At 47.1% G+C, this 21507-nt stretch overlaps 1 protein-coding gene across 4 annotated transcripts in view; it reads left to right on the forward strand.

Moving 5' to 3' along the window:
• ARMC9 (armadillo repeat containing 9) overlaps positions 1–21507 on the forward strand; it is a 151285-nt gene that overhangs the window by 114178 nt on the left and 15600 nt on the right. For 2 of the 4 annotated variants that reach the window (XM_027590604.1, XM_027590605.2), the window contains 2 exons: positions 5615–5719; positions 17124–17239. In XM_027590604.1, coding sequence (XP_027446405.1) covers positions 5615–5719; positions 17124–17239 — 221 coding nt within the window. Of the gene's footprint in view, positions 1–5614; positions 5720–17123; positions 17344–21507 lie in introns of those variants that run through there. The other 2 variants (XM_027590606.1, XM_027590607.1) reach the window with 2 other exon arrangements.

Below are 21507 nucleotides of genomic sequence, written 5' to 3' on the forward strand. Positions count from 1 at the left end.
GTTGTTGAGTGGGCAAGGGATCAGGGGAAGGATTGGTTAGATGATCTCAGGGACCATTGGCACGAGGCCCGGGGCACCCCTACACTCTGAGGGCAGGACCAGCACTTGGCCTGCCAGCTTCCTCAGGGCCCCATCCTCCCTCTTTCTCACTTCCATAGCCGGCCGGGTCCCCTCATAGACACCTTCTTTCCTTAGTACCTGTCAGGTGAAGGGCTGGTCTGTTTTGTATCGATCTTTATAATTTAACCTCAAAGGACAACGTCATCTCTGAAGTGTGGCAGAGAGTGGGAAAGAGAACTGCAGGTCCCCCCCCGTTACCCAGTTCCATCCAGGGGTAACATCTTGCAAAACCATAGTATAATATCACAGCCAGAAAAATGAACATTGAGACATTCAGGATCCAGAGGATTTCCAGGACCACCAGGGGCCCTTTTATAGCCACACCCACTTCCCTCCCACCCCCATTTCCTCTGTAACCCCTGGCAACCACTGATCTGTTCTCCATTTCCAGTTTTGTCATTTCAAGAATGTCATGTAAATGGAATCAGACAGGTTATAACCATGAGGAATGGCTTGTTTCCCACAGCATAAGTCACTGGAGGTGCCTCCAGTTTTGTGTGTATCAGTACCTCCTCTATGGAGGTACCACAGTTCATTTAATCTCTCCTTCCCTGTTTTGAGTCATTACAAGGAAAGCTGCTGTAAGCATTCATGTACAGATTTTTATATGACGATAAATTTCCCTTTCTCTGGGATAAATGCCCAAGAGTGCAATTGCTGGGTCGTATGTAGTTGTAGGCTTAGCTTTTGAAAAAACTACCAAACTGTTTTCCAGAGTGGCTGTAACTAGTTTTGTGTTCCCACCAGCAACATAGGAGTGATCCAGTTTCTCTGCATCTTCATCAGCGTTTCTGACGGAAGCCATTCCGATAGACGCAGAATGACACGTCAGTGTGGTTTGAATGTACATTCTCCAGATACCTAATGATGTTGAACATTCGTATGTGCTTATTTGCCACCCATAGATCCTCTTTAGTCTCTTCATGGTCTTTTGCCCGTTTTCTAATTGGATTGTTTGGGCTTTTTATGTTGAGTTTTGAGAATGTTTTATGTGTTCTATTATTTAGATACTAGTCCTTTGTCAAATATGTGGTTTCTAGATATTTTCTCCCAGTCGCTAGCTTTTTGTCCTCTTCACAGGGTCTTTCAGCAAAAGATTTTAAAATCTCAGTAAAATCCAATTTATCAAATTTTTTCCTTTTATGGATTATGCTTTTGGTGTCAAGTATAAGAACTCTTTGCCTACCCATGGATCCTGAAGATTTTCTCCCATTTTTTCTAACAATTGGATACTATTACATTTAAGTCCATGATCCGTTTTGAATTAATTTTTAGATAAGGCATGAGAGTGAGGTCCATTTTTTTCCCCGATCATGTCCAGATGCTCTAGTACCATTTATCAAAAAGGCAGTCCTTCATTGAATTGCTTTTGCACCTTAGTAAAAAATCAGTTGGGCATATTCGTGTACATCTGCTTTGAGGTTCTCTATTCTGTTCTGTTGATCTATATATCTATCGCTCTTGCCAATCCCACCCAATCTTTAAACCTGTAGGTATATAGTAAGTCTTGAAATTGGGTATACTGATTCTTCCCACGTTATTCTTTCTCAAAATTTTCTTAGCTATTCTAGTCCCTTTGCCCTTTCCATATAAATTTTAGGATAATTTTGTATATATCTACAGAAAAATCTTGCTGGTATTTTGATAGAAATTACATTAAATTCATATATCACTTTGAACAGAACTGACATCTTAACTCTGTTGAGTCTTCCAATTCATGAACAAGGTGTGTCTTTTCTTTCATTTAGATCTTCAGTTTCTTTCATTAGTGTTTTATAGTTCTCAGCATACAAATCCTATACATATTTTGCTAGATTGACACCTAAGTATTTTTTATTTTTTATTTTTTGTGAACAATTGTAAATAATGTTGTATTTTTCATTTCAGTGTCTTAATTTAAGTTCATCACTAGTATACAGAAATTGATTTCTGTATATTTATCTTGTATCCTGTGACCTTGCTGAACCCACTTAGTTCTAGGATTTTCGAGGGTTTGATTCCTTGGGATTTTCTACGTAGAAAATCATGGCATCTGCAAATAGAGACAGTTCTATTTCTTCCTCTCTGATCTATATGCTTTTTATTTCCTTTTTTTTTTTTTTTTTTTTTTTTTGGGTTTATTGCTCTGGCTAGAACTTCTAGCACTATGTTGAAAAGAATGGTGAAAGAAAAAAAAAATGGTCAGAGCAGGAATCCCTGCCTTGTTCCCAGTCTTAGGAGGAAAGCATCCGGTCTTTCATCATTAAGCATAATATTAGCTATAGACTCTTTATCAAGTACCCCTCTGTTCCTATTTTTGTCATGAATATGAATTTTGTCTTTTTTTTTTCATCCATTTATATGTTCATGTGATTTTTCTTCTTCACAAACCTGTTAATCTTATGGATTACAATGTTTAAATTTTAGATACTGAACCAAACTTGCATTGACAGAACAAACCCTACTTGGTCATTATGGTATAATTCTTTTAACATACTGATCTGTTCTTCTATTCTGTTTGTTAAGGTTTTGTTAAGGATTTTTTTCCCTTTTCTTTTAACTTGATTATTAAGGATTTTTGCATCTTTATTCATGAAGGACATTTGCCTGTATTTTTCTTTTTATGGTACTGTGTTTGGTTTTGGTAACAGAAAAGCTTTATAAAGTGAATTAAGAAGTATTCCTTCCTGTTGTGTGTTCTTGAAGACATATAGACTTGGTGTTACTTTTTTAAAATCTTGATAGAAATCTCCAGGGAGACCATGTGGGCCTGGAGATTTCTTTTCAGGGAATTTTTATGAAATTTTATGAAGCAATTTCCTTCATAATCAACATTTTAAGATTACTTGAATAGTCCTATATCACAATTTCATGTTGAGAGGCTTGTGATAGTTTGTGTTTTTATCTAAGTTGTCAAACCAATGTGTGTAGAGTTATTCATAGTAATCCCTTATCCTTTTGATATCTGCAGGATCTGTAGTAATGTCTTCTGTTTCATTCCTGACATTGGTAATTTGTGGCTTTTACCTTTTTCTTTGTTGATCTTGCTTGAGACTTGACATTTTTATTAATCTTCTCAAAGAATCAGCTTTTTGTTTGACTAACTTTCTCTACTGTTTTTCTGCTTTCCTTTTCATTGATATCCGCTCTGCTCTTTCTTATTTCCTTCCTTTTGCTTGCTTTGGGTTTATTTTGTTATTTTTCTTTCTCCAGAAAGTTCTGGAGACTTTCTGTTTTTTTCATTTGTTTCAAGAATGTTCGTAATTGCTCATTGAAGCCTTTTTGTGATGACTGCTTTAAAATCTCTATCAGATAATTCTAGCAACTCTGTTATCTTGATGTTGGCATCTACTGATTGTCTCTGTTCAGTTTGAGAGCTCCCTGGTTCCTGGTATGATGACTTTTTTTTATTTAAACCCAGATATTTTGAGTATTATAAGACTTTTGATCTAGGGACACTTGGGTGGCTCAGTCAGTTGAGCATCTGCCTTCAGCTGAGGTCATGATCTCAGAGTCCTGGGATCAAGTGCCACGTCGGGCTCCTTGCTTAGCAGGGAGCCTGCTTCTCCCTCTACCTGCCGCTACCCCTGCTTGTGCTCTCACACTCCCTCACTCTCTCTCTCTCTCTGGCAAATAAATAAATAAAATCTTTAAAAAAAAAAAAAAGACTTTTGATCTAATTTAAGCCTTCTGTCTTAGCTGGCTGCTTCTTTTTTTTTTTTTTTTTAAAGATTTTATTTATTTTTCAACAGAGAGAGACAGCGAGAGAGGGAACACAAGCAGGGGGAGTGGGAGAGGGAGAAGCAGTCTCCCCGCTGAGCAGGGAGCCGGATGCGGGGCTCGATCCCAGGACCCCGGGATCATGACCTGAGCCGCAGGCAGACGCCTAACGACTAAGCCACCCAGGCGCCCTTAGCTGGCTGCTTCTGACACTGCTCTGACAGGGGGAGCAGGGGCTCCTCCTCGTTACTGCCAGGTGTGAGTAGAAGGCCAGGACTTACACTCAGCCTCTGTTGACACCCATTAGTGGTAGGGGATGGGAGGAGACCCCTTGTTACCGCAGGGCAGGGGTGGGAGTTCCAGATCCCTTCTAGCCCTCCACTAGTACCTCTCGAACCAGAGCAGGTAGGAGCGCCTCATTAGTGTTGCCCACGTTGCCCCGTCTGACACCATAGGGGCGTGGGGGTCAGTGGTGAAGGCCTTGAATCTCCACCAGACCTCCTCTGGCACCGTCAGAGCATGGAGAGGGGGATAGCTCGTTACCGTCAAGTGGAAAGCTAGGCTCTCCACGTGGTCTCCACTCTCACCTGGGGATGGGAACCGCATCTCTGCCCCGCAAGGATGAAATCCCCCCTCCCTGCTTGCTCTTCTCTCATATCACCCCAGCTGGGGATGTGGGGGTGCCTGATGACAGCCTAGTGTGGGTAGAAGCCTGGGCTCCCTGAGGCCCTTCCTGGTATGGTTGTGATGGGGCCATGATATTTTCTGTGGTATTTGGTTATTTTCTAAAACTTCTCTCGGGCGCCTGGGTGGCTCAGTCGGTTAAGCGACTGCCTTCGGCTCAGGTCATGATCCCGGAGTCCCGGGATCGAGTCCCGCATCGGGCTCCCTGCTTGGTAAGGGAGCCTGCTTCTCCCTCTGACCCTCCCCCCTCTCATGTACTCTCTCTCTCTCATTCTCTCTCTCTCAAATAAATAAATAAATCTTTAAAAAAAAATAAAATAAAAAAATAAAACTTCTCTCATGCTAGGTTATCCCTTTCCTGGTCCTTTGGCTACAGAGAGCAGGCTTTGGGGGGATTCTGTTGTCTTCACCATTCACGTTGCTGAGTTGCTGGCTTCTTCAGCTCCAAGTGTGGAATCTATAAGGAACAAAGGAAACCCAGGGAACTCAGCACCTTTCATTCCTTGCGTCTTCAGGGACCTAACCAGTCTGCTCCTTCTCTCCATCTTCCAGGGTCTCTTTTGTTTATGTTATATATAACGTTCAGTGTTTGGGGACGTATTTAGTGGAAGGAATAAGGAAAAGTATATCCACTCCATCTTCCCAAAAGCAAAACAGCTCTTCTCTTTTCGGTGACTGTAAACTATTAGAGAAGAACAAGTTTTATGTGCCCTGTAAGGCCTGTGCGTATGAAGGCACGTGATAGTTATTGATAGACTGACTTGGCTGTTCATGTGGTACCTGGCCCTCACAGAGGGAAATTCTGAGAACTGTGACTAGGAGAGACTGCTGGGTGTCTTACTGAAACTTCCCACACCTGTGGTCATGGAAGTGCTCCCTAGGTGCCCAGGTTCCGAAAGAGGGGAGCTGGCATTTTCCCTTTCATCTTCATGGAGAGGTTATAAGCAGAGGACGGTCTGCCCCCAAAGACCTTTGAAATGCAAACCCACCGGTTGCCGGCTTTGGGCAAAGGCCTTCTCATTCCATGGAGGGTGCTCACTTGGGGAGCCAGCTCTCTGGGAGTGCGTGGCCGGGGGTCCAGAGCACTCACCCCATGTGTCCTTTGAAACAGGAGGACCATGATACTATGGAAGCTGATCTGGACAAAGATGAGCTGATCCAGCCCCAGCTTGGAGAGCTCTCAGGCGAGAAGCTTCTGACCACGGAGTACTTGGGAGTAAGTACCACATGAGGGGGCGAGGGAGATGTGCAAAGGAGAGATGGGCCATTGATGCATTGAGCCTTTGCAATGACACATAATGGTTTGGTCTGGTCTGTTACAATACTGTGTTTATGAGAAGTTCTGTGTTGGCCAGTTTGCCTGCAGGGGCCCTGAAGTGCACTGTGGTCTTAGCTACCTGTCCCAGAGCTGTTGGTGAACAGAAAGAGATTCAAATAAAACTAGAGGGCACATGCCAGGAGCCTTCCTAGCATCTAAGGTGTGCCCATCTTTAGTGGTAATCATCTACCTGGCCAACTTCTGAATTTTGTGCACCTAATCTTGTAGAAGAGAAGAGCGCAGCAGATTAGGAAGTTGTCAGCATACATGTGAGGTTGCCTGACAAAGCGAAGGGTGGAGGGGGAGAGAGTGAGGGGCTGAGGACAGAGAGGCGGACCAGATGTCAGGAGGGGGAGCAAGAAGAGGGGCCTCAGAGAAGGACAGAAAGTGAACAGAGAGGCTTGAGCAGAACGAGGAGAACGTAGTGTGCTGGAAAACAGAAGGAAGGAGTGTTTCAGGATGGATTGAGTGGTCAGTCTGAGCATCCAAGAGGCCTGTGGGGTCACATGGCCTAGATGGGGCCATAATCTGAGCTCTGAGAGCTCCCCGCTGACTCTGATGCTCAGCCAGCTCTGGGAGCCCCTGATTACCACCCACTAGCAAAATAGGGAAGGGCGTGAGTCAGGAGGGAGCTGCCGAGTGGCCAGGAAAGTGTGGCGGTGTCAAGGACCCACAGGGGTCTCACGAAACCATGATCAGAAGGCACATCAGTGAACAGGTGGAATGTTAGAGTGTAAGGTTTCTGAAAGGAGGAGCAATTGCAAGGGAGTGGGGGCCAGTCAGTACTGAAGCCCTATGACGGACGGCAGAGCACACAGGAGTGGAAGCCACTGGCATTAAAAGGAGCTCCTGGAATTTTGAAGCTGGTGGTTGACTGGGTCAGTCACATGGACTCTGACATCTCCTCAAATTAGTCAGGTTATGGGTGGAGCAGAAGGCTGGGAGCCAGTCTCTCAACGATCGGCCAGCAAGGACAGTGACTTGAGAAGGGAAAGGATGTGGGTACAGGTGGCCTGAGCCTTGTAGGAGTGACTAGGAGCAGGAAGTGCCTCCCCATCGCTGCCCCCAGCCCTGCCCTCCTCATCTCACCCTGGGCACTGGTCTCCTCAGTCACGGGCCCTGGTCTTCCTCACCTTCTGAAGAATTTCCAGGGCCCCAGGCGGGGGTACAGCATCTGCTGGTGGCACTTGAGGTTAGAGGACAGACAGAGGCCCAGTTGTGGGAGCTTTGTAAGCAAGGGTTTGGGATTTTATCCTTCATGAGCTGGGAGAGTCCTGGAGCAAGGAAGTGACTCAATTTGACTTGTTTTAATATATGACCTTCTGTCTTCACTCTGGCTGCATAATGGAGAATGGACTGTAGAGGGTAGGAGTGAAAGAAGGGAGATGACCCAAGGAGGCTGGGCCGGGGTGCCGCCATTACCCACCCCTTGCCTCTGGCCATGGTCAAGGCCGATAGCCAGTCACAGTCCTTAGAGTGTCTCCAGGATCGAAGGAGTCTGATGGACTGTGGAGGCTCTGTTTACATTAGGTCAGGTAAGGTTAGAAGTGAGGCAGTCGGGCTCCAAGCTGTGGAAGGGAGTCTGGCCCTGACGAGGCTTTGTTTCCTTTGGAAGAGCACTGGCTTTGTCAGGGAAGGACTGGGCTCCATTTGATAGGATGTGCATTTGTAAATACAGCCTCTCCTGCTCCATGGGCAGGAGACGAGAACAGAAGAGGCGAGTCGGTGGGGCTTCTTTGGAGGGTGGGAGCCACAGCCGTGGGGCACACAGCCCTGCGCCCTGGGGACTTTCCCACGGACGCAACCACGCAGGTGCATGAGCGTCAGCAAGGGCGTCCCGCAGCTTGGTGAACAGGAACCTAAATGCAGCCCCCAGCTGAATGACTTGCAGCACCTCAACACAGTGAAATGCTGTGGGTGAGATCTTATGTTGCCAATGGCAAAGAGTTTTAACAACAACAACAAGAAAAACCAAGATGCAGAACATCTGGGACTCCCAGCTCACTCCTGCAGCTTGGGGAGGCTCAAAGGGGCAGAACTTGCAGATGGACCAGCCACCCAGTGTCAGGCCATCTGGAAATGGTGTCATCCTCCCATTGCATGCAGCTCTAAAGCCCCTGAATGTATATGTACCATCCTTTCACCAGAAGGAAAGCTTCCGAGTCCAGCACATTTGCTTGTCTCGATGTCCGTGACTTTCCGTGGAGATGTGAGGAATACGAATGACGTACAGAAAGAATTCATCATATCAATGCTTCCTACAGCTGGAGTAACAAATGAGCATAAACCGGGTGGCTTAAAACACCAGACATGTATCCTCTCACAGTTCTGGGGGCCAGAAGTCCCAAATCAAGATGTCCACACAGCCAGGCCCCATGCGAAGGCCCTGGGGGAGAGGCTCTCATGCTTCCCCGGCTTCTCGTGGCTACTCATGTTCCTCGGCTGGTGGCTGTGTCCCTCCTGAACTCTGCCTCTGTCTCCAAAGGGCTTCCTCCCCTTCTCTCTTTCATAGCTTAAATGGACACTTGTCATTGGATCTAGGATCATCTAGGACAATCTCTTCATCTCAGAGAGATGTAACTTAATTACGTCTGCAAAGCCCGCTTTTCTGAATGTCACATTCATGGGCTCTTGGGGTTAGAACATGGACATCTCTCTCTGGGGCTACCCCTCAACCCACCGCGCCGGGTCACCGTAGGGTCTCATAGTAGAAGCGATTTTAAAGTTTCATTAGAAAAGTGCATGTGGGGCAGTCATCACCGAGGGGCTCCGTACGCTCCGAGTGTTGCCATCGTTGTCCGTTAGTCAGGCTCAGCTGCCCTCAGTCAGCCAGTCTTGACTTGGAATGGACAGCCTGCCAGCCTCTGGGTGGGAGTCACCAATTTCAACGACAAGTCTGACTTGCTGTGCTTGGGCTCCAGGGCGGACAAGGGCTCTAAGTTCACAGCGTCGTATCGGCTTGTTCCAGGCGAGGGAAGCTGCTAAAGATAGAAGACATTTCACTGGGGCCTGTGTGCCCAAAAGTCATGATTCCCGCCGCCTCTTCTGATGTACCAGGCAGATCGGAGGTTTCTCAAGATCACTTGAAAGATGTGGACTTTTTGAAACATTGTATCAGACCATTCAAAGTGTCTTTCTTGAATTCATGGCATCTGCCTAACAGAGCAGAATGCCAAGAAATTGAAGACCTGGCTGTCACCTTGGAGAAGTTTACAAAAGAAGACACAGAGCAGATGAAACTGTGCTGTTGGTGAGGGTTGCAGATAACAGCAGGGGTGGTGAGTGGGTGGGCAGAGACTGGCTAGCCCATGGTTCCTCAAAGCCCCAGACCCTCGAATGTGCCCAAAGATGAGTCTAGGACCCGCCCCCAGACCTCCGTACCGTAATCCCAGGAATCAGTTCTTGTGGACACCAGTGATTTGGAAACTATGGCTTGGTTGGGGGTGGGGGGTGTGAGGCTGGAGCTGGAGCATCCCCGGCGGCCCACCAGGGTGTTGGGGGCTGGAAAGAAGCCATTCTCAGGATTCCTGGACCCCTTAGCTCGCCCCCTGCTGGGCATTCGTAGCCACACCTCTCCCCGCGCAGCCCCCCTGCCGGTCCTCACCCTCCCAAGTGCAAGCATACAGAGCTCCCACGCACGCACCGCAGAGCCCGGCCACTGAAAATGCTGCAGACCACAGGGAGCTCGGAAAGCTGGCGACGGGAGAACAAGTCCCTTTTCCTAAGCTTGCGTGAGAGTGGCAGTGGTCACAAGAGATGTGCTGCTTACTTGGAATTCTGGTGGAAAGCAGCATGCTTTGCTTCTTCCCGAGGCCGTGACCGTCAGCAGGTCAAGACTGATGATTTGCCAACTTCTCCTTGCTTGGTTATTTCTGAATTTTTTTGTATTGTCCATACTCTGCTGAATAATCATTTATTTCTTCCTAAAAAGAACGCCCTGATTTAAATAGCTTTGTCGCCATGGTTAAAGGGGCACAGATATCTATCATAGCATCTCAGTTTTTTGTTTTTTGTTTTTTTAAAGATTTTATTTATTTATTTGTTAGAGAGCGAGAGCATGGGCGAGAGTGAGCGAGAGAGAGTGTGAGCAAGGGTACAAGCAGGGGGAGGGAGAGGCAGAGGGAGAAGCAGGCTCCCTGCTGAGCAAGGAGCCTGATGCGGAACTCGATCCCAGGGCACCGGGATCATGACCTGAGCCGAATGCAGACGCTTAACCGACTGAGCCACCCAGGCGTCCCTCAGTTTTTTGTTTTTATTTCAGAGTTTAAACTTGTTAGTTACCTTTAACAACAGTAATAGGCGTGTCTTAAATTGGTTCAGCACATGTCACGGGCCAAGCAAGCCCTGTGCTGACTGCTTCACACATCTGACTCCATTTAATTTGGTCCTCCCAACAAGCTACGGGGGAAATTCTCTTAGTGTAGCATTTTCTAGACAGGAGAGCTGAGGCCGAGGAAGGGTAAGGAACATTCTCAAGTTGATTTGAGCCTGCTTGCCTTTGCTCTGTCCCACTAAGCTGTGCCACCTTCTGGAAGAGCTGTCGATTTTCCAGTGAATTGCATGCTGTATTTGAAACTGAGAGAAGTCCGACTGAGTGACATATTCACAATGTCTGTACAGTCTCAGTTTTAAGCACAGACTCAGTTTTGGGGGGAATGCCGATTGCAAAAGCTAATTACTCACTTTCCACACTTTCTTCCCCCTGTCAAATGAAGGCCCAAATTCATGCAGTTTTCCAGAGACCGCCTGAAGGACTGGTTAGCCCTGCCTCCAGAGAATGTGTATGGAGGTGTGCCTGGGAATCTGCATCTTTATCACCACCACCCCCTGCCCCCAGGAGTCCTGAAGCCAGAGTCTGGGCCATGGAAACTTTGCCACTTGGGCGGTGGGCACAGCTGGCCGGGTGCAGGGCCGAGCCCCTCGGAGAAAGCAGGGCTCCAGGCCCCTGCCACCCCACTGCCCTCGGTGGAAGCACGAGGCTCTGGCAGCTGGCCCTGTTTTGCTGCAGCAAAAACCAAAACCAGAGAAGCAAAGACCTCAGTCTGCAGTTTTTTTTTTTTTCCCAAATGTGTCTCCACTTTGGAGCTTTTTCCAATCACTTTGCAATCCGTTATTCCTGCTCTGCCTGCCTAATGGTGAAGACTCAGTGCCCTCTGCAGAGCGGGAGATCAGTTGGAACTAAAAGTCCCCATTCTTGTGTGTGAAAACACAACCGAACAAGCAGGGGAAAACAATCCCCAATCCCCGAGTATTATAAATGTGTTTCTTTTTCTTTCGTTCTTTCTTTCTGTTTTTAAGATTTTATTTATTTATTTGACAGAGAGAGACACAGCGAGAGAGGGAACACAAGCAGGGGGAGTGGGAGAGGGAGAAGCAGGCTCCCCACTGAGCAGGGAGCCCGATGTGGGGCTCGATCCCAGGACCCTGGGATCATGACCTGAGCCAAAGGCAGACACTTAAAGACTGAGCCACCCAGGCGCCCCATAAATGTGTTTCTTTTTCAGTTTATTTCTTGTATTCTTTTTTTTTAACATTTATTTATTTATTTTAGATTTTTTATTTATTTGAGAGACAGCGAGAGAGAAAGAGCATGAGCTGGGTGAGGGGGTAGAGGGAGAAGCCGACTCCCCGCTAAGCAGGGGGCCCAGGATCATGACCTGAGCTGAAGGCAGACACTGAACTGACTGAGCCACTCAGGTGCCCCTATTTATTTATTTTTAATTAGTGTCTACACCGAACATGGGGCTCAGACTCACAACCCTGAGATCAAGAGTTGCACACTCTACCTAGTGAGCTAGTTAGGCGGCCATGTATTCTTTCTAGTCACAAAAGAAATGCTTATTACTCAAAAGTCAGAAGTAAACAGCACAAACAACCATAATAACCATTGTTCCCTTCCGTTTATCTCTACGGCGTCTTTCCTTTATCAACTGCAGATAGCAGAGTCCTGCCTTATCGGTCCCACTGATGATACTGGGGGACATCAGACCCCAGGCTCTGTCCATGTCTTTCTACACTCTGCCCGTCAGTACGAAGGGAAGACCCAGGTTTTGTAGGACCTCAGGCTTACAGGGTTTGGAAGGCCTTCTTTGTTGTTGTTGTTGTTGTTGTTGTTGTTCTGAAGATTTTATTTATTTGAGAGAGAGAGAGATAGCGAGGGAGTGCACAAGCAGTGGGGAGGGGGAGAGGGAGAAGCAGACCCCCCGGTGAGCAGGGAGCCCCACATGGGGTTTGATCCCAGGACCCCGAGATCATGACCTGAGCCGAAGGCCACCCAGGCACCCCAGTTGAGGGAGGCCTTCTTTAAATAAAGGAATACAAAGCTAGTTATGAAAGTGAACACCTACTTGAGAATGAGAATGAGAAAATAAATCACAGTGGATTCAAATTTTAAGAATTGACAGATACCACAGATAGAAAAATAGTGTTTTTATTAATTAGCTGCTTTGCACAACTCATAGGGGCTTTTTTCTTTATTTTTGTTTTATGCCTTTGATTGCCTCTACATATATGACAATGAGTTTGTAATGTTTTCTACAGAGAGAAAAGGAAATTAGTCCTTCTTGTAACGTATTTGATCAAATTTAGTCAAATTTGATCAAGATTAGAAAATCCTTTGGCCTCACATTTAGTTTTTGGTAATGCTGTGTACATTTTTAGGATTGTTGCTAAATTTGAGAACACCATCCTCAAGTTTCTTCCACAAATAAGCTGCAAGATTTGGGGGTATTTCAAGTTCTCTTGCATGCTGATTATTCATAAATACTCTGACAACATAGGGAATTCCTAGAAGCGGTTCCTACCCCAGGACAGCTAGTGATTGTTTGGCTGTGCACCAAAGTGAGTGGGAATCCTATGAATATATCCCAGGAAACCCGCATTAAATGTCAGCTGGACTCAGCATCCCCTTACCTAAGCCCTAAATTCTAGCATCATGTCACCAACATGACAGGAAGTGTGACAAGGGAAGTCAGAGTAGGAAGAAAAGGCAGAAGGGAAGTCAGAGTAGATAAAAACAGCAGTAGTAAGTGCTTGCAATTAAAATATCCTTTTGCATGGGGCGCCTGGGTGGCTCAGTTGGTTAAGCGACTGCCTTTGGCTCAGGTCACGATCCTGGAGTCCCGGGATCGAGTCCCGCATCGGGCTCCCTGCTGAGCAGGGAGTCTGTTTCTCCTTCTGACCCTACCCCCTCTCATGCTCTATCTCATTCTCTCTCTCAAATAAATAAATAAAATATTTTTTACAAAATATCCTTTTGCAAATGTTACAAAAACATATGACTACATGAACACATTGCGAGGGCCCCCTCTGGGCCTTGAAGCTCCAGTTTCCTGAAGCAGCAGTCCTGCCTCCACGCATCAGCCCTTCATTCCCACGGTGTTGCCTCTTGGTCATGAGGTGACTGATGCAGCTCCTGGCACAGATCCATGAGAAAGTCCGGAAGAGGGCCAAACAGGCAGACCGACCACATCTGCCCCTCTACAGTGCTTGTCCCCAAAGCTGCCGCTGGCCACTGCACTCCATTCTTACTGGTCAGAACTGGGTCCCAGGACCCCCAGCTGCAAGGAAGTCTGGGAAAGGGACTATTTTTAAGTAGAAACATTTCTTGGGGCGCCTGGGTGGCTCAGTCAGTTAAGCGTCTGCCTTCAGCTCAGGTCATGATCTCAGGGTCCTGGGATGGAGCCCTGCATCAGGCTCCCTGCTCAGTGGGGAGCCTGCTTCTCCCTCTCCCTGCCTCTCCTCTTGCTGTGCTCTCTCACTCTCTCTCAAATTAAGTAGAAACATTTCTTTGCCAACAAAATCAGAGTACTGTTAGTCAAGAGAGAATGAATATTGGGTGGGCGGCAAATAGTGTCTGCTCCAGCTCCCGTATTATTTTCTATGTGGGTGGATGGGTGGGTGGGTGGATGGGTGGATGGGTGGGTGGGTGGGTGGATGGGTGGGTGGGTGGGTGGATGGGTGGGTGGGTGGATTGATAGATGATAGAGAGTGGAGTACCTATATTTTCTTATAAAAATTCATACTGTTTTATTAGCATGTCACAATTTCTTTATGTGATTCACCAATCCTTGAAAACTAGTCAATGGGAAGTAATATTTTTTATCTAAATTGACATGTTTCGACCATCTTTTACTACTGAAAAATTACATTCTGCTCAATCATGTGCTGCATTTTTTTAGTAGCAGAACGTTCTTTCAAACAAAACCCCCCATCTGTCACACAGATGAAGGCTGAGTCCCTCTGGACAAGTAAGGTGACTGCCAGGAACCCATTCTCTTCTCTCTCCCAGTAGCCCCTGAGGCATTTCTGCGGAACTCGGTACAGTCAGCAGGTTGTTGAACTAGATTTCCTTTCAGATCTTTCCAGCCCCAAAAGGCTGCTTTGAAACTGAGGGGCCCAGAGAGGGGCCTGGAGACCTTGTGGGCTACTGCGTGGCTCACCCTGTAGGCACAGCAGGTCGTAAGGTGAGCAGGGGGCAGGCCCTCTGGGAAATGGCTGCTTTGAGACGCCAGGTGTGCCCTGAACAGAGCTGGGTCTTTCCTCAGGCCTCTGGGTAACAGACCAGACATTCTGACCCACAGGCTAGACTCAGTTTCTTCATCCCCTGGAGAGCACAAATACCACCCACCTTAAGTTATTTCCTAGGCCTATAAGGTTTTTGTTTTTTGTTTTTTTTAAAGATTTTATTTATTTATTTGACAGAGAGACACAGCGAGAGAGGGAACACAAGTAGGGGGAGTGGGGGAGGGAGAAGCAGGCTTCCTGCCGAGCAGGGAGCCCGATGCGGGGCTCGATCCCAGGACCCTGAAATGAGGACCATGACCTGAGCTGAAGGCAGACGCTTAACGACTGAGCCACCCAGGTGCCCCTAGGCCTATAGGGTTTTAAGAAGATTGGTATGACAGGGGCGCCCGGCTGGCTCAGTGGTAGAGCACGTGAATCTTGATCTCGGGTTGTGAGTTCAAGCCCCATGTTGGTTGTAGAGATTACTTAAAAATCTTAAAAAAAAAAAAAAAGAAAGAAAGAAAGAAACGGTATGGCTGACAGGGTTTTCCACAGGCTGAAACACTCTCACATGTAAGTGTCCCCTAGGAAGGATTTGGGAGGGCAAGCTCAGGAGCATGGCGTGGAGGATGAGGAAGCAAGAAGGCACGCACGCACCCTGTCCCCTGGTCCAGTACCTTAAGACCCCACCTTCTGAGCCCTCTTTGGAAAGAGCCGGGTGGCATAATGGAGGGAGAAAGAGAAGCAGGGGTGTTCCGGAGGGGCGTTTGAGGGTTGGACGTAAGGCACCTGCTCACCAGATGAGTAGCCCGGCCTGTAAATTTGAGCCTCGATACTGGACAGGGCAGCGTGGCCGAAGGAGAGTGCGAGTGAGGGGGGCCAGCAGTGCGGCGGGCTTGCAGTTAAAACATCCTTCCTCTGTGGGTCACACAAGAGGCCTAAGGGGAGGTGGGACTGCGTTTTAGTTCTTGTGTAGAAGGCTGATCGTGTGCCGTCTCCTCTCCCCGGAGGCTGAAGGCACCTTCTCTGTCCTCTGGCCCTGCTCCCCTTCCCACTGCCTCCCCTCCGCCCCCCCCCACACACCCCTGACTGGCAGCCGGCCCCACAGCGCGGGGAGGCCCCTCTTCCCTTCCCCTGCCTCAAACACGAGATCAACCCAAATAAGCTCTCAGCAAAAATCAAGGAATCAAAGATGTAATTCCAATTGTTTTTTTTTAATTTCTGGCTTGTTTTTGTTGTTGTATAAGCCAATTTTTTTTTAATTTTCATTTTCAAGTAATTCTAGATTCACAGGAATTTGAAAAAGGAGTGTCAAGAGGTCCCATGCCCCCTCCCCCGGTTTCCCGGGTGGTCCCGCTCGGACGACGGGGGCACCACCTCGCACGGGCAGCCCACACTGGCGCAGTCCAGACTCTGGTTCCATTTCCCCGGCTGTACAGTCATTTCTTCTGTAAACCATTTGTCTTAATTGTGAACATGATCTAACCATATTACGGAACACTTGGAAAATAAAGGGGAGAAAAAATTCCTCTCGGTTCTGCTATCCTGCTTCCCACTGGATGCATTTAGTGTTCATTTCCTTCCAGTCTGGTGTGTACTTTTAGCCTAATTGAAAGCATCATTTATGTACAGTATTACAACCTTTTATTAAATGTTTTAAATAAACACTTTTTCATAACCCAGGCTTTATCATTGTAAATGGCCACTTAATATTTCAAATAAATATGCCATATTTCACTTATTTATTCCTCTCTTGCCAGACACTTAGATTATTCCAGTTTTACTCTATGACAGTTTTGTAACAAACAACTTTGTTTATTTAACATTTTCCGTATTTGGGGTTCTTTCCCTAGGATTTACACCCAAGGATGTGAACATTTTTATGACTCTCCTGATATAAAACACCAGATTACTTCCTAAAGTAATTAGAAATGACTTAGCCTGCTGGGCCACTAACATTTTTGAATCCTGCCAGCCAATTACATGGTCATGTAATCGTTGAAAGATGATACCTTTTTTATGAAGTTGTAGTTTCTAATTACTTGTAAAGTTGATCATTTTTTTCTCGTATTTACCAGTGATCTTTTCTATTGTGTGACTTAGCTATTTGAATTCTTTGCTCCGTCGTCTACTGTCTTACTTATTGATTTGTAAGAGCTGCTTATCTAATGAAAATCTTAACCTTCCATTCTGTTAAATATGTGCAAATATTTCTTTTTTTTTTAAGATTTTATTTATTTATTCATGAGAGACAGAGAGAGAGAGAGAAGCAGAGGGAGAAGCAGGTTCCCAAGGAGCAGGGAGCCCGATGCGGGACTCGATCCCAGGACCCTGGGATCATGACCTGAGCCGAAGGCAGATGCTTAACCATCTGAGCCACCCAGGCACCCTGTGCAAATATTTCTTCACAGTTGGTTGTTTACCTGTTCATTTGGCTTATCTCTAATATATAAGTGGAAAATTTTTATGAAACCAAATCTGCCCATCTTTTTTTTCTTCTTACTTTCAAAACTCCGTCTTCCCCGAGATGTAATTGTTTATTCAAACTGTTTTCTTCTTCTCTTTTCCATGGTCTGATTGTTTTTTTTAATTTATACTGCTAAACGGTATAATATGCAAGCCTAAACGAGTTTTTGCCCCAATTTCTGTTTATCCGAATAATCTGTGTCATGATCCTTCTTCATCTATTTGCAAAGCCTCTTATTACTATAATTTATTACATGTAGGAACTTCTCCTTCGAGGTCAGCTCTCAAGTAGGTGGTGTCTCTAGCCCTGTCTCCTCTTTCCTTCCACCAGATTATGACGAACACAGGGAAGGCAAGGCGGAAGGGCCTGGCCAGTGTGCAGCAGAGTGCCGACGAGCCCCTGCGCCGGCCCGTCACCCCCGGCGGCCACAGGACCGGGTACCCAGTGTAAGTCCAGGCTAACAGAGGCGGGGATTTCTTTTCTTAAGCTTTGTTTTAACTGCAGTGTAAGATGTGTGTATTGAAAAACTCAAAATAAAACGTTCACATTGGAAAGCATTTATCTCTTCATGATTTCTCTCTTGGGGATTTTTGAGGGGAAAGAGGTTGTCTCCTTCACCCCCAGCTTTCTTCTTCCAAAAAAATGAAGTGGTTGGATTTCAGGATCTCCAGGCACTTCCAGCCTTCGCCCAGAAGAAGCCAAGTGTTGGCCAATGTAATTTCAAAGCAAGGACCAGAAGGAGCATGGTGGGTCCACCCAACAGGCCTCGGGTTGCTTTTGTTCTGCACCCCTCCCCCACCATGGCACCAGGCCTTCTGTTGGGGTGGGGTGTGACAGGGTAAGACATCAAATCCACTTATTTTTAGATAAACACATTCACTTTTTTAAAGCAACTCTATGCATGTTTAGCGGCCTAGCTTTCTTCATAGACTTGCTCCTAGCTGGTTGATGTGAACAAAATTTTAGTGTGGTTTCTCAGAACCTGGGACCAACCTGGGGACCTGGGGGCCTAGACCCCTGTGGGCTCTCGGGGGGGCCCCAGGCCAGTCAGTCCAACTGTCTAGAGAGAATGGCAGAGAGAAACGGGTACGAGCCAGGGGGTTATAGAGAGCAGGAGAAAAACCTACAAATATTGGCCATAAAATAGTTCAAATGAATAGGACATATTTTACTTAGTTATCCCCCATAGCTGGGCAGTTTGGTTGTTTCCAGTTTTACTCTGTAGTAATTTGTAATGAACAGCCAGGCACCTGCCATACAGCCACAAACAGAGCACGGAAATGCCTGCCCTCACGGAGCTCCGTGCGTGGCTGCTGGGGATGCCGGGGCCCCCACACCCAGATCCTGCCAAGTGCTATTCCCACGTGGGACCTGACCTGTAAGTATTTCCAGGCCCATACCGTGGACTGGTGATCTGTTTGATTTCATTTCAAAACTAGTCGTCACGTGCTTCATATTTCAAGGTTCTTATTTTAAACTGCTAATAATGTATTTTTCTCTTAAACTTACTGTCAGTAAATTTTAACTTAGCTTCCAGTTATGAACATTTGGCACCTTTGCATCCTCTCTCTGTCTCCTTCTATGTGCATAATATATAATTTACACACATATACTTTGTTTTGCTGAACAGTTTGAAAGGAGGTTGCAGACTTGCAGCACGCATCCCCCAAGAGTAAGAACATCCTGTACTTAACCACATTATCATACCTAAGAAAGTCAACATTCACGTAACACTCTATATAGTATATCAGTATTCCCTAACTGTCCCCAAAATGTCATTTGTATCAGGTTTTGTGTTTGCTTGTTTGATCTAGCCAAGTGTCAACTACTAGTAAATCTAGTTTATATCTTTTTAAATGGAAGTGGTAACAGGAACTGATAAAATTCATCTTGCTTAACATGGGATAGAGGATGCCAAATCATCATCTTTAAAAATTATTTTAAGATTAGCTTTTAAAGTTCTTGAAACCCAGAGAGGCAACAATGACATAAGGATATTTAGTTAGAAATAAGGATAAAGGGAATCTAATAAATATAAGATCTAACCAATGGGCACCGTTAATTCTGGGGTTGGGTGTTCTACCTTGTGGAGAGGAAGAAGACGATGTCTTTCCATGCCGGGGATGTCCCCTGACTTGTGGAAGTGGTCCCTGCAAGGACGGAGAGGACCTCATCTTCCTGGAACTGGACCTTCCCACTCTAGTGCAGTTGCCCAGCTCCCTCCATTGGGCCAATTCTACAGACATTTATATCACTTCTGTGTGCCAGATGGTGTGTTAATTTCTAGGGAAACAAGAATAAATGAGATGTGATTTCTGACTCCAGAAGCACACAGAGCCATGGTCGATGTCCTGTGGTCAGTGGATGGTGGCGGATGCCGGGTGCCCCCTGCGCTCGGCAGAAAGTCAACTTGCAGGATCTTTAGTTAGCCCCTGTAAAAAGTGTCTGTGACTCGCGAATCCAGCTGGCTCTGATCCCCTGGTGTTGCCAGGAACATCAGCTGAGAATCTCCGTGATCTTGGAGACACTGGCAATACACACCGCACACATTCCAGGTACTAGTACTTCTGGAGTCAGTAATCCCACTTCTAGGATTTGATGCTGAGAAGCAGTCAGATACTCACAGATATATAGACAGGGGCATTTATTGCAGTAGTCATAAGAAATCTAAATGGGGGCACCTGGGTGGCTCAATCAGTGAAGCCATCTGACTCTTGATTTTGGCCCAGGTCATGATCTCAGGGTTGTGAGATCGAGCCCCATGTCGGGCTCTGCACTGGGCGTGGAGCCTGCTTAAGATTCTCTCTCTCCCTCTCTTAAAAAAATAAAGAAAAACTTATTAAAAAAAAAAAATCGAAATGCCCAAAGTAGGAGGCTGTTTACCAACACAGTATTTGAAAATGACGTTTTAGAAGAATATTTAATACATGAGGAGAGCCTCACAATATATTGCTAAGTGAAAAAGCATAAACAGGGTAGATCCAGCCTGCTGGCCACTTACAGTGATCCCAAGTTTATTTTTTAAAGTATATATTTGCATTTTTTAAAAGTGAAAAGATATCAGATGTTAATCAGGGTCGTGTCTAGGTATTGGGAGGGCAGGACATTCTATGTAGCCCATATATTTTCCTAATTTTTCATGATCAACACTTACTGGTTTTTTAATCAAGAAAAGAAGGTTTAAAATAAAAAGTCACCTTGTGCCACTCAGGGCCCTCCTTCACCCCAGCCCTCCCTCGGCCTATTTCCACCCCCGCCGCCTGCCCCGCCTCACCGCTTCGTGGGTTCTGGATCCCTCCCCTCTGCTCACTGTCCAAACTTGGCACCATCACTTCACACCTCGTTGCTCCACCTTCACCCTCCCCTCCTACTGCTTTCCTTCCCCAGGCCTCCCCACAGGCTCCCAGGTCCCCAGCCCCCCTCACCCAGGCCCTCTCTGCCTGCTTCCATGACCCCTGCCCTCCCTTCTCGGCCCTCGCGGCCCACTGGTGACTTCAAGTTACCGCTGCCACGGCCACCAGTGACCTCGCAGCTGCTGCTGCTTTTTTTTTTTAATTAAAATTCAATTAGCCAACATCTAGAATATCATTCGTTTCAGCTGTAGAGTTCAGTAATTCATCAGTTGCAGCTTCCAAGCCAAGGCCGCACAGCATCCCTCACGGTCGCCACTGCCGACCACCCTCCTGGTCACTGTCCCGCCCCCACACCCTGCTGCCACGTGGGCTTGGCCCCTAACTCACCCCTCTGCCTCCTAAAATGCCCCATTTCTGGTCCCTACCCATCCTGCTTCTCCGCAGGTTTCCTTACACACTCCAGGCACCCAAATCTCACTCCTTTCCAGACTTGCCCCAAGTGCGAGGGGTGTCCCCCCAGCACCCCGAGTCAGCGCTTCCTAGGTGAACACTGCTGTCTTCTGAGCCCCCCCCCCCCCCCCCCGCTTCAGGGAATGGCATTAATACCCCCAAACCCCCGAGCCAGAATCCCACCCCCTGGCGGCCGAGCCCTCTCCTCCCTCTGCTCTCCCAGCCCTGGCCTCCCCTCTGCCCTCCTGAGCCACCTCTTCTCCCCTAGTGGTGCCCCCTGCCACGGTCTACCGTCCGCCACCCTAGAATGAGATTTCTAGCACATCATCGCAGAATGGCATTTCGGTGACTCCTATCTCCCTTAGGGATCAAATCTAACCAAACACTCGCTGACAAGGTCCTTCTCAGTTGACCCCCCCCCACCTTGGGCCTCAAAGTGCCCCCGGACACCCTGTCCCCTCCAGCCCGCAGTTTCTGTGGTGCCTGAAATCTTTCTGCAACAGTGCGGCATTGTTGTTTGTTTCTGCCTCTGCATCTGCCTCGCGGTGTTACCTCTGTTGGAAAATTTTCCCTCTTTTGGCCCCAGGCAGCCCTAGCTGGACTGGCCGCATGCCACACACACACACACACACACACACACACACAGACACACACACACACACACACACACACACACACACACACACACACACACCCTTCCTGCCCTTCGGGGTGGCTTAGCGTCTGTTTGTCTTTGCTACTGGAACTGACATTCAAGAACGGCCATCTCATGGGGCCCAACCCTGGGCAGAGCGCCACATACTCGCCGCGCTTGTATCTCCCACCAAGCCCTCGCTGGGCAGGTGGCGAGTGTCTCCTTGTTGAAGAGAAGCCAGTGCTGGACTGCCAGGCCCACCTGGAGAGCCTTCCTC

This window comes from Zalophus californianus, chromosome 3 (genome assembly GCF_009762305.2).
Source record: "Zalophus californianus isolate mZalCal1 chromosome 3, mZalCal1.pri.v2, whole genome shotgun sequence".
In the NCBI taxonomy this organism is placed as follows: domain Eukaryota; kingdom Metazoa; phylum Chordata; class Mammalia; order Carnivora; family Otariidae; genus Zalophus; species Zalophus californianus.